This window comes from Bos javanicus, chromosome 4 (assembly GCF_032452875.1).
Source record: "Bos javanicus breed banteng chromosome 4, ARS-OSU_banteng_1.0, whole genome shotgun sequence".
NCBI lineage: Eukaryota > Metazoa > Chordata > Mammalia > Artiodactyla > Bovidae > Bos > Bos javanicus.
Window position 1 is genome coordinate 99,615,841 of NC_083871.1, and position 12,404 is coordinate 99,628,244.

At 42.4% G+C, this 12,404-nt stretch overlaps 1 protein-coding gene across 3 annotated transcripts in view; it reads right to left on the reverse strand.

Annotated features, from left to right (window-relative positions):
* The window catches only part of LOC133246454 (solute carrier family 23 member 1-like), a 170,504-nt gene that overhangs the window by 149,474 nt on the left and 8,626 nt on the right, over positions 1–12,404 (reverse strand). For 2 of the 3 annotated variants that reach the window (XM_061414791.1, XM_061414793.1), the window contains exons 2-3: positions 5,236–5,382; positions 3,318–3,475 (exon numbers count right to left, since the gene is read on the reverse strand). In XM_061414791.1, coding sequence (XP_061270775.1) covers positions 3,318–3,475; positions 5,236–5,382 — 305 coding nt within the window. The remainder of the gene's footprint in view (positions 1–3,317; positions 3,476–5,235; positions 5,383–12,404) is intronic. The other variant, XM_061414792.1, reaches the window with a different exon arrangement.

Consider the following 12,404-nt stretch of genomic DNA (forward strand, 5'->3'; position numbering starts at 1 on the left):
GAGAAATGCAGATCAAAACCACTATGAGGTACCATTTCATGCCAGTCAGAATGGCTGTGATCCTAAAGTCTACAAGCAATAAATGCTGGAGAGGGTGTGGAGAAAAGGGAACCCTCTTACACTGTTGGTGGGAATGCAAACCAGTACAGCCACTATGGAGAACAGTGTGGAGATTCCTTTAAAAACTGGGAATAGAACTGCCTTATGATCCAGCAATCCCACTGCTGGGCATACACACCGAGGAAACCAGAAGGGAAAGAGACACGTGTACCCTAATGTTCATCGCAGCACTGTTTTGTTTTTTTTTTTTTTAATTTTATTTTATTTTTAAACTTTACATAATTGTATTAGTTTTGCCAAATATCAAAATGAATCCATCACAGGTATACATGTGCTCCCCATCCTGAACCCTCCTCCCTCCCCATACCATCCCTCTGGGTCGTCCCAGTGCACTAGCCCCAAGCATCCAGTATCATGCATTGAACCTGGACTGGCATCTCATTTCATACATGATATTTTACATGTTTCAATGCCATTCTCCCAAATCATCCCACTCTCTCCCTCTCCCACAGAGTCCATAAGACTGCCCCATACATCAGTGTCTCTTTTGCTGTCTCGTACACAGGGTTATTGTTATCATCTTTCTAAATTCCATATATATGCGTTAGTATACTGTATTGGTGCTTTTCCTCTTACCTTACTTCACTCTGTATAACAGGCTCCAGTTTCATCCACCTCATTAGAACTGATTCAAATGAATTCTTTTTAATGGCTGAGTAATACTCCATTGTGTATATGTACCACAGCTTTCTTATCCATTCATCTGCTGATGGACATCTAGGTACACATGTCTCTTTCCCTTCTGGTTTCCTCAGTGTGTATGTCCATCAGCAGATGAATGGATAAGAAAGCTGTGGTACATATACACAGTGGAGTATTACTCAGCCATTAAAAAGAATTCATTTGAATCAGTTCTAATGAGGTGGATGAAACTGGAGCCTATTATACAGAGTGAAGTAAGCCAGAAGGAAAACACCAATACAGTATACTAACGCATATATATGGAATTTAGAAAGATGATAACAATAACACTGTGTACGAGACAGCAAAAGAGACACTGATGTACGGAGCAGTCTTATGGACTCTGTGGGAGAGGGAGAGAGTGGGATGATTTGGGAGAAAAATAAATTTAAAAAATAAATAAATAAAAACAAAAAATAAAAAGTACATCATTAAATACTGTTTATTCGATAATCTGCAATCAATCAAATCTACTAGACCTTTGATTCACAGGCTATCAGCTAGTTTTATAATTTCTAATGTCTCTAATGAGCAACTGTACTTGTTAGTCTCTAAACAGGAAGCCTATTTCAGGGAAATAATCTCAGGTGTATTCCTGTCCCCACCTTAGTCTAAGACATTAGCATGGCTTTCTTTCTTAATTTTATTTCCCTGTTTCTCTGCATGTTTAATTAGGCTGCAGATTCTTTTAACTCTATCTTCTGATTTTGTTTTGTCTCTCACAGGGTTTACCAGAAGGCGAGGCCCACAAGCACCCTCAGTACTGAGATTCCAGTTGGAACATAGTACTGCATCATCTTCTCTGTCAACAACACAGGTGTCCACATATTAGAGATGGAAGGACTTATCGATGTGACACACTTCAACTCCCTCATTTTACAGATGAGAACACTGGGTTTTAGAGAGGGTGAATGGCTTGTGCAGCTTCCCACAACACAGAAGCCAGAACTAGAATTCAGGCCCCCAGCTTCCAAGATCAATGTTTTTCCATTATTATAGTGAACACCATCTCAATTTAAGGCAAAGAGCTTCCCCATCCAGAAGAGCCTTGTGTATGTAACTCTCCATGGGCGGCTCAGGGGTGGGGCCTCCTGGGTGTCCAGGCAGGTGGCTGCAAGGCCTCTCTACTGCAGCACCTGTCACTCCAGGGACTGATCCTGGAAAGGTAGAAGGGATCCTGGATATCAGGGACTTGAGAAACAGACCAGACCAAACCTTAAACCTCTCTCAGCGCTTGGTGGGGGATTGGGGAAAATCTTGGCTTTCAAAGACGATGACAGAAGAAGGAAGAGAGAGAAGGTAAATAATTTGACAAATATGTAGGCTCTAAACCCCTCTCCTCAACAAAAAATGGGAGGCATTAAGCACTGGCATATCTCCTGTAAATGACTTGCAAAAGCAGCACTTTGGAAAGAGCCTTTGATTTGATTTAGAGAAGATTGGGTTAGGAAGGAATATTCTCTAGATACTCTCTGCTGCTGCTGCTGCTGCTGCTGCTAAGTCGCTTCAGTCGTGTCCGACTCTGTGTGACCCCATAGATGGCAGCCCACCAGGCTTCCCCATCCCTGGGATTCTCCAGGCAAGAACACTGGAGTGGGTCACCATTTCCTTCTCCAATGCATGAGAGTGAATAATGAAAGTGAAGTCGCTCAGTCATGTCCGACTCTAGCGACCCCATGGACTGCAGCCTACCAGGCTCCTCTGTCCATGGGATTTTCAAGGCAAAAGTACTGGAGTGGGGTGCCATTGCCTTCTCCGCTAGACACTCTCTACAGGCAGCCTACCTTGGAAATAATCAGCTACCTTGTAACAGCCTTCAATTGTAGTTTGATTCAGATAATTCATAAAGGAAAATAGTTCTCATCAGAAAGAAATTTTTTTTTCTGTTTCTTTAATTTTGTATCTATGTGAGATGATGGATGTTCATTAAATCTACTGTGCTAATCATTTCTTGATGTATGTAAGTCAATTCATTATGCTGTACACTTACACAGTGTTGTCTGTCAATCACATCTCAATGAAACAGGAAGGAAAAAAAGAATAAATAGTAATTTTTCCTCTCAAGTCATTTTCTCATAAGACAGGTTGGGCAGAAGCACATCATAGGGAAAGTTTTCCATTTTCCTCTGCATCTCCAAAACTGGGCACAGACTTGGCACAGATTAGGTCACAAGCAGACTTACAGGGAGATTCCCTCACTTGCACTGCTCCTTCTGAAGTCCAGGGAGGAGTCCCCACAGTGTGTTCAGTAGCACAAGCCTTGTAGAATTTGCAAAGGTAAAAGGTTTCAAGCATGGCCATCTGTAGCTATTTGTATTACTTTAATGAAGAACTCTGGCTAATGTAGGTAGTAAATGTTGGTGCTGGGACTTGAACTTATGTGCTTACTTCTGATCCTGTGCTCCCTCTATCATGTCACACCAGCTTTCTAACTCATCTCAGGCTACAAGCCAAGCAAACCTTATTGCTACCCTGGGAGATAAAAGTCAGAATCCATGGAGAGGAGTTTTACCTACCTGATTCCTAAAAATACTTGCAGGAGAGTGCAGATGCCAGAGACGAAGAAAATGGTGCTGATGAGGTAACTCTGGGTCAGGGGATCATGCTGCAAACACAGGTCCTTAGCCAAGATGAGCGGCACTGCCACAAGCCCCCCTAGGGCTGTGAGGAAGTGCTGTAGGCAGAGCAGAGAGAGGAGACAAAGTTAGAGATGCTGTGGCTGCCTATTCCACCTAATCCTATTCCTTCTACTGGAGGCTCAACCTTTGGTCTCAGAGGTGATCCAGGCAAGTGGCAGGAACTAGGAAGGCCTGGCAGCAAGAAGCAGGGACACAACCAGAAGGTCTGGGGTTCAAAGGCAGGACCCCAGGGCTGAGAACTGCTGTTTTAGGTAAGAAACCAAGGTAGGGACGCAGTGTGGGAGGACATAACAGGAACCAAGGAGGTGGCCTTAAGAATACGAAAAGACAAAAGGCTCATTATTAAAATAAGGCACAAGGTGAGAGCAAGACCATTGACCAGGCCTGAGCACATTCTTCAAAACTGATTATACATTAGGTCACAAAACAGCATCAGCAAATTTAAGAAGACTCAGTCGCTCAGTCATGTCTGACTCTTGCGACCCCATGAATCGCAGCACGTCAGGCCTCCCTGTCCATCACCAACTCCTGGAGTTCACTCAGACTCATGTCCATTGAGTCAGTGATACCATCCAGCCATCTCATCCTCTGTCGTCCCCTTCTCCTCCCACTCCCAATCCCTCCCAGCATCAGAGTCTTTTCCTAGGAGTCAACTCTTCTCATGAGGTGGCCAAAGTACTGGAATTTCAGCTTTAGCATCATTCCTTCCAAAGAACACTCAGGACTGATCTCCTTTAGAATGGACTGGTTGGATCTCCTTGCAGCCCAAGGAACTCTCAGGAGTCTTCTCCAACACCACAGTTCAAAAGCCAAGGTTAAATACCTCTATTAGTTTCTTATGATTCCTTCAAGACATGCAAAAATTACTACATATACTTATTTCTGCTGTTCTATCTCTCTTTTTATTTGTTAGTCTTTAATGTAAAAAAAGATCACACTATACAGTTATTTACTTGACATTTTTCACTTAATCTATGTTGGTGATTATTTTTTAACTGCAAGGTAAATATATCTTTCTCTTTCTAACAGCTACATTAAAAAATTATTTGTTAGAATATGCTACAGTTCTCTAAGATGGATATTTGGGGGGTGTTTCAGGGTTTTGTTTGTTGTTGTGATTTTATGATTAATCAATAGAACATCTTTGTACTTATCTTAACAAGTCTTGCCAGCATATCTAGAGAGAAATTCTTTAAAAAGTTTTTTTTAAATTTAGCCATGCCACACGATTTGTGGGAACTTAGTTCCCCCACCAGGGATTGGACCCATGCGTTGGCAGTGAAATGATGGACTCATAACCACTGGACCCCTGGGGAATTCTCTACAGAGAAATTCTTAAGCATTAGGGCCTGGGTTAAATAACATGTGTTTTACCAGTTAATAGAAAAGTTGCACCAGATAACATTCCAACAAGTATTTGACAATGCGTGTTTTCCAATATTCCCCAAGCACTGGTTATCAAACATATCAGTTGTTTCCAAACAAATTATAATTGATAACTTGAAACAAACAAACAAACAAAAACTCACAATGGCCCAGTTGGTGTCCTTGATGTGACCTAGTAGCTTAGCACAGGGAACAATCTTCCCCTAACTCCCTGCCCCCATCCTCAAACTCCTTGGGAGAAAATAGAAAAAAGAAGAGAAAAGAGAGCCTTGAGTCCCCTAAAGGTCAACAGCATGGAAGCCAAGAACATGAGCAACTGAAGTTAGATCTTGACTAATTTGACCCGTGTGTGTCGATGTGCCTTTTGAGACAGAGCCTCCTTGCACCCAATGCTTCTGTGTCCCATTACCTGGATCCCCAAGAAGATGCAGAGATACCATGGTGGGATATCCAGGATACCATAAGCCAGGTGGCTGCTGCTGGAACTCTTGAGCTGGCCATCCTTCTTGCTGCCTTGGTCACCTTCATGGGAGCTGAGCACACCATCACCCCTCTGCTGGGAAAAAGACAAAAACACGTTTGAGCATTTCAAGAGGAATCAAGTGCATTTTGATGCCATTTGATTTGACACTTCTATATACAGTGTCAAATCAAATCTTGGAGACAGAGTTTTGGAGGAAATAGAAAAGAATAGCTTATTGCTTTGCCAGGCAAAGGGGAACACAGTGGCTCCTGCCCTCGAAAACTGTGTGTCTCCACCCAGAGGGATTTGGTGAGAAGTTTTATAGAAACAGTTGAAGCATGGGGCTGCTAATAAGATTAGGCCGTGTACAGTTCAGTTCAGTCGCTCAATCGTGTCTGACTCTGTGACCCCCTGGACTGCAACACGGCAGGCCTCCCTGTCCATCACCAACTCCTGGAGCTTAATCAAACTCGTGTTCATTGAGTCAGTGATGCCATCCAACCATCTCATCCTCTGTCATCCCCTTCGCCTCCCACCTTCAATCTTTCCCAGCATCAGGGTCTTTTCAAATGACTCAGTTCTTCCCATTAGGTGGCCAAAGTATTGGAGTTTCAGCTTCAGCATCAGTCCTTCCAAAAATACTCAGGACTGATTTCCTTTAGGATGGGCTGGCTGGATCTCCTTGCAGCCCAAGAGACTCTCAAGCGTCTTCTCCAACATCACAGTTAAAAAGCATCAATTCTTTGGCACTCAGCTTTCTTTATAGTCCAACTCTCACATCCATACATGACCACTGGAAAAACCATAGTCTTGACTAGACGAATCTTTGTTAGCAAAGTAATGTCTCTGCTTTTGAATATGCTGCCTAGGATGATCATAGCTTTTCTTCCAAGGAGCAAGGGTCTTTTAATTTCATGTCTGCAGACACCATCTACAGTGACGTTGGAGCCCCCCAAAACAAAGTCAGCCACTGTTTCCATTGCTTCCCCATCTATTTGCCATGAAGTGATGGGACCAGATGCCATGATCTTAGTTTTCCAAATATTGAGTTTTAAGCCAGCTTTTTCACTCTCCTCTTTCACTTTCATCAGGAGGCTCTTTAGTTCTTCTTCGCTTTCTGCCATAAGGGTGGTGTCATCTGCATATCTGAGATTCTTGATATTTCTCCCGGCAATCTTGATTCCAGCTTGTGCTTCACGCAGCCCAGCATTTCTCATGATGTACTCTGCATATAAGTTAAAGAAACAGGGTGACAATATACAGCCTTGATGTACTCCTTTTCCTATTTGGAACCAGTCTGTTGTTCCATGTCCACTTCTAACTGTTGCTTCCTGACCTGCATACAGATTTCTCAAGAGGCAGGTCAGGTGGTCTGGTATTCCCATCTCTTTCAGAATTTTCCACAGTTTATTGTGATCTACACAGTCAAAGGCTTTGGCATAGTCAATAAAGCAGAAATAGATGTTTTTCTGGCACTTTCTTGCTTTTTTGATGATCCAACGGTTGTTGGCAATTTGATCTCTGGTTCCTCTGCCTTTTCTAAATCCAGCTTGAACATCTGGAAGTTCATGGTTTACATACTGTTGAAGCCTGGCTTGGAGAATTTTGAGCATTACTTTGCTAGCATGTGAGATGAGTGCAATTGTGCGGCAGCTTGGGCATTCTTTGGCATTGCCTTTCTTTGGGATTGGAATGAAAACTGACCTCTGCCAGTCCTGTGGCCACTGCTGAGTTTTCCAAATTTGCTGGCATACGGAGTGCAGCACTTTCACAGCATCATCTTTTAGGACTCAAAATAGCTCAACTGGAATTCCATCACCTCCACTAGCTTTGTTCGTAGTGATGCTTCCTAAGGCCCACTTGACTTCACATTCCAGGATGTCTGGCTCTACGTGAGTGATCACACCATCATGATTATCTGGGTCATGAAGATCTTTTTTGTATAGTTCTTCTGTGTATTCTTGCCACCTCTTCTTAATATCTTCTGCTTCTGTTAGGTCCATACCATTTCTGTCATTTATTGTGCCCATCTTTGCATGAAATTGCCCCTTGGTATCTCTAATTTTCTTGAAGAGATCTCTAGTTTTTTCCATTCTATTGCTTTCCTCTATTTCTTTGCACTGATCACTGAGGAAGGCTTTCTTGTCTCTCCCTGCTATTCTTTGGGACTCTGCATTCAATGGGTATATCTTTCCTTTTTTCCTTTGCCTTTCATTTCTCTTTTCACAGCTATTTGTGAGGCCTCCTCAGACAGCCATTTTGCCTTTTTGCATTTCTTTTTCTTGGGGATGGTGTTGATTCCTGTCTCCTGTACAGTGTCACAAACCTGTGTCTGTAGTTCTTAAGGTACTCTGTCTATCAGATATAACCCCTTGAATCTATTTCTCATTTCCACTGTAAGGGATATGATTTAGGTAATACCTGAATGGTCTAGTGGTTTTCCCTACTTTCTTCAATTTAAGTCTGAATTTGGCAATAAGGAGTTCACGATCTGAGCCACAGTCAGCTTCTGGTCTTGTTTTTGCTGACTGTATAGAGTTTCTCCTGCTTTGGCTGCAAAGAATATAATCAATCTGATTTCAGTGTTGACCATCTGGTGGGGTCCATGTGTAGAGTCTCCTCTGTGTTGCTGGAATAAGGTGTTAGCTATGACACAGAAAACTAACCAATATGATCACACAGACCACAGCCTTGTCTAAGCCAATGAAACTATAAGCCATGCCATGTTGGGCTACACAAGGCGGACACGTCATGGTGGAAAGTTCTGACAAAACACCGTCCACTGGAGAAAGGAATGGCAAACTACTTCAGTATTCTTGCCTTGAGAACCCCATGAACAGTATGAAAAGACAAAAAGATAGGACATTGATAGATGAACGCTCCAGGTCCATAGGTGCCCAATATACTACTGGAGATCAGTGGAAAACTAACTCCAGAAAGAATGAAGAGACGGAGCCAAAGCAAAGACAACACCCAGTTGTGGATGTGACTCGTGATGGAAGCAAGGTCTGATGCTGTAAGAGCAATATTGCATAGGAACCTGGAATGTCAGGTCCATGAATCAAGGCAAATTGGAAGTGGTCAAACAGGAGATGGTAAGAGTGAATATCAAAATTTTAGGGATCAGCAAACTAAAATGGACTGGGATGGGTAAACTTAACTCAGATGACCATTATATCTACTACCGTGGGCAAGAATCATTTAGAAGAAATGCAGTAGCCATCATAGTCAACAAAAGAGTCTGAAATGCAGTACTTGGATGCAATCTCAAAAATGACAGAATGATCTCAGTTCATTTCCAAGGCAAACCATTCAATATCACAGTAATCCAAGTCTGTGCCCCACCAATAATGCTGAAGAAGCTGAATTTGAACAGTTCTATGAAGACCTACAAGACCTTCTAGAACTAACACCCAAAAAAGATGTCCTTTTCATTATAGGGGACTGGAATGCAAAAGTAGAAAGTCAAGGAATACCTGAGTAACAGGCAAATTTGGCCTTGGAGTATAGAATGAAGCAGGGCAAAGGCTAATATAGTTTTGCCAAGAGAATGCACTGGTCACAGCAAACACCCTCTTTGAACAACACAAGAGAAGGCTGTGTACAGGGCACTGCTTTAATCTGGTCTCAGGTAATCTGCGGAGAAGGCGATGGCACCCTACTCCAGTACTCTTGCCTGGAAAACCCCATGGACAGAGGAGCCTGGTAGGCTGCAGTCCATGGGGTCACGAAGAGTCTGACATGACTGAGAGACTTCACTTTCACTTTTCACTTTCATGCATTGGAGAAGGAAATGGCAACCCACTCCAGTGTTGTTGCCTGGAGAATCCCAGGGATGGGGGAGCCTGGTGGGCTGCCGTCTATGGAGTTGCACAGAGTCGGACATGACTGAAGTGGCTTAGCAGCAGCAGCAGGTAATCTGATGAGAACCTTGTTCTTGGGCTTCCCTGGTAGGTCAGATAGTAAAGAATCCACCTACAATACAGGACACCCAGGTTTGATCCCTGGGTTGGGAAGATCCCCTGGAGAGGGGAATGGCTACCCATTACAGTAATCTTGCCTGGAGAATTCCATGGGCACCAGGAGCCTGGTGGGCAGCAGGCCATAGGGTTGCAAAGAGTCAGATATGACTGAGTGACTAACACACATGATCTGATAAGTTTGAGGTTCCTTTAATCGGAGTGAAGAATGGTGACATCTTCCTCCTTAAAACACTAGGAATAAACCCACCATATGACCCAGCAATCCCACTCCTAGGCATATACCCTGCGGAAACCAAAACTGAAAAAGACACATGTATCCCATTGTTCATCGCAGCACTATTTACAATAGCTCGAACATGGAAGCAACTTAGATGTCCATCGACAGATGACTGGATAAAGAAGTTGTGGTACATATTCACAATAGAATATTACTTAGCCATAAAAAGGAATGCATTTGAGTCAGTTCTAATGAGGTGGATGAACCTAGAGCCTATTATACAGAATAAAGTCAGTCAGAAAGAGAAAGATAAATATCATATACTAATGCATATATACAGAATTTAGAAAAATAGTACTGAAGAATTTATTTGCAGGGCAGCAATGGAGAAACAGACAGAGAGAATAGACTTATGGACATGGGAAGAGGGGAGGACAGGGTGAGATGTATGGAAAGAGTAACACAGAAATTTACTGTATTTCTATGAAGTAAAATAGATGCCAATGGAAATTTGCTGTATGTCTCAGGAAACTCAAACAGGGGCTCTGTATCAACGTAGAGGGGTGGGATTGGGATGAAGATGGGAGGGAGGGTCAAGAGGGAGCAGATATATATATAGCTATGGCTGATTCATATTGAGGTTTGACAGAAAACAACAAAATTCTGTAAAGCAATTTTCCTTTAATTAAAAAACCAAATAAACAAATAAAAAGAATGATGTCATCTTCCATTTATTGGGGGTTTTAGTCCTTTTGTTATTGTTGTTCAGTCACTAAGTCATGTCCCACTCTTTGTGACCCCATGCACTGCAGCGCGCCAGGCTTCCTTGTCCTTCACTCTCTCCCAGACTTTGCTCAAATCCATATCTATTGAGTCAGTGATGCTATCTAACCCTCTCATCCTCTGTCATTCTCTTTTGTTTTTGCCGTCAATCTTTTCCACCATCAGGGTCCTTTCCAGTGAGTGTGCTCCTTGCATCAAGTGGCCAGAGTATTGGAGCTTCAGCATCAGTCCTTCCAATTAATATTCAGGATTGATTTCTTTTAGGACTGACTGGTTTGATCTCCTTGCAGTCCAAGGGACTCTCAAGAGTCTTCTCCAGCACCACAACTTGAAAGCATCAGTTCTTCGGCACTCAGCCTTCTTTGTGGTCTAACTCTCACATCCATACATGACTACTGGAAAAACCATAGCTTTGACTACATGGACCTTTGATGGCAAAGTGATATCTCTGCTTTTTAACATGCTGCCTAGGCTTGTCATAGCTTTCCTTCCAAGGAGCAAATGTCTTTTAATTTCATGGCTGCAGTCACCATCCACAGTGATTTTGGCGCCCAAGAAAATAAAGATACTGTTTTATCTCTTGAGGTGGAACCAGGACCCTGCCCAAAGTCTGCACTATTGTTTCCTGGCTGCTCTCTGTTGTCTCTGAATCCCCTCCTTTCCCTGATTAGCAACTGTTTGAATCTAACCTTTGGGACTCAGAGAAGGTCATGGACGCTGGAGTCTGTTCCCCACAAACAAGGAACAAGAGACATGGAAAGTCTTCTGTGCCCAGGATCGCCAGAGGCTCCTGCTTAGTTTCACTTTCTTATTACAACCAGACAGATGGACAGCTTTCTAGAAGCAAGAACAATGGTATTGTGGTATATTCTGGCCAGCTTGTGGTTTCCAGATTCAGACTCAAAAGACCAGTGACTTTCTATATTATACATCTGCAGCAAGCCCTAACAGAAAATACACTTTGTGGAAGAACGAATGGGGATCAACTCCATGGTCAGAAAATGGGCAGAGGAATTCCTTGATGACTCATTCAGTGGTTAGGACTTCATGCTTTCACTGCCAAGGGCATGGGTTCAATCCTTTGTCTGGGAACTAAGAGCCCACATGGTGTAGCCAAAAAGAAAAACTGGGTTTCTCAAGAAAATATGCAAGGAAATGGGGATTCTGACCCAGATGGTGTAGCTGTCTTTGTTTATGCTCCCAGAGGCCAGCCCTGTGCCAAAGCCCTTATCATAATGTGTTTATTATAAAGGACTATTTCCTTATCCATCTCTTCTACTAGAACTGAGTTCCTAGAATGCATTCACGGTCCCTTACTCTCCTTTGTTGTCCCAGCTTCTAGAACAACCCCAATGCTCATGTAGACTGAGTAAATGCAGGAATGAATGGACATAACACAAATGTAAATAAGTGTAGAGCATAAAGAATGCTCTAGGGTCAATAGCCAAGTTATATTCCTATCAGGTTATTCCAAATTAACTTTAAATCATAAACCCTTTCCTCCAATTTATTGGCTATATAGTTTACCAAACTTGGGCAAATTATTAACTTTTATAAGTCTTATTTTTCTGATCTATGTAACAAAAATGTTAATAACACCTACTTCATAGATGAAAAAATTAAATTGGAACATGGAGAAATGGGGAGAAGTTGCTCAAAGGATATAAATAAATAGTATAACATGAATAGGTTCTGGGAAACTAATGTACAGTGTGGTGATTATAGTTAATAATACTGTATTATATATTTGAAAGTTGCTAACAAAGCTAGTGGAGTTGATGGAATTCCAGTTGAGCTATTTCAAATCCTGAAAGATGATGCTGTGGAAGTGCTGCACTCAATATGCCAGCAAATTTGGAAAATTCAGCAGTGGCCACAGGACTGGAAAAGGTCAGTTATCATTCCAATCCCAAAGAAAGGCAATGCCAAAGAATGCTCAAACTACTGCACAATTGCAATCATCTCACACACTACTAAAGTAATGCTCAAAATTTTCCAAGCCAGGCTTCAGCAATATGTGAACCGTGAACTTCCTGATGTTCAAGCTGGTTTTAGAAAAGGCAGAGGAACCAGAGATCAAATTGCCAACATCCACTGGATCATCAAAAATGCAAGAAAGTGCCAGAAAAACA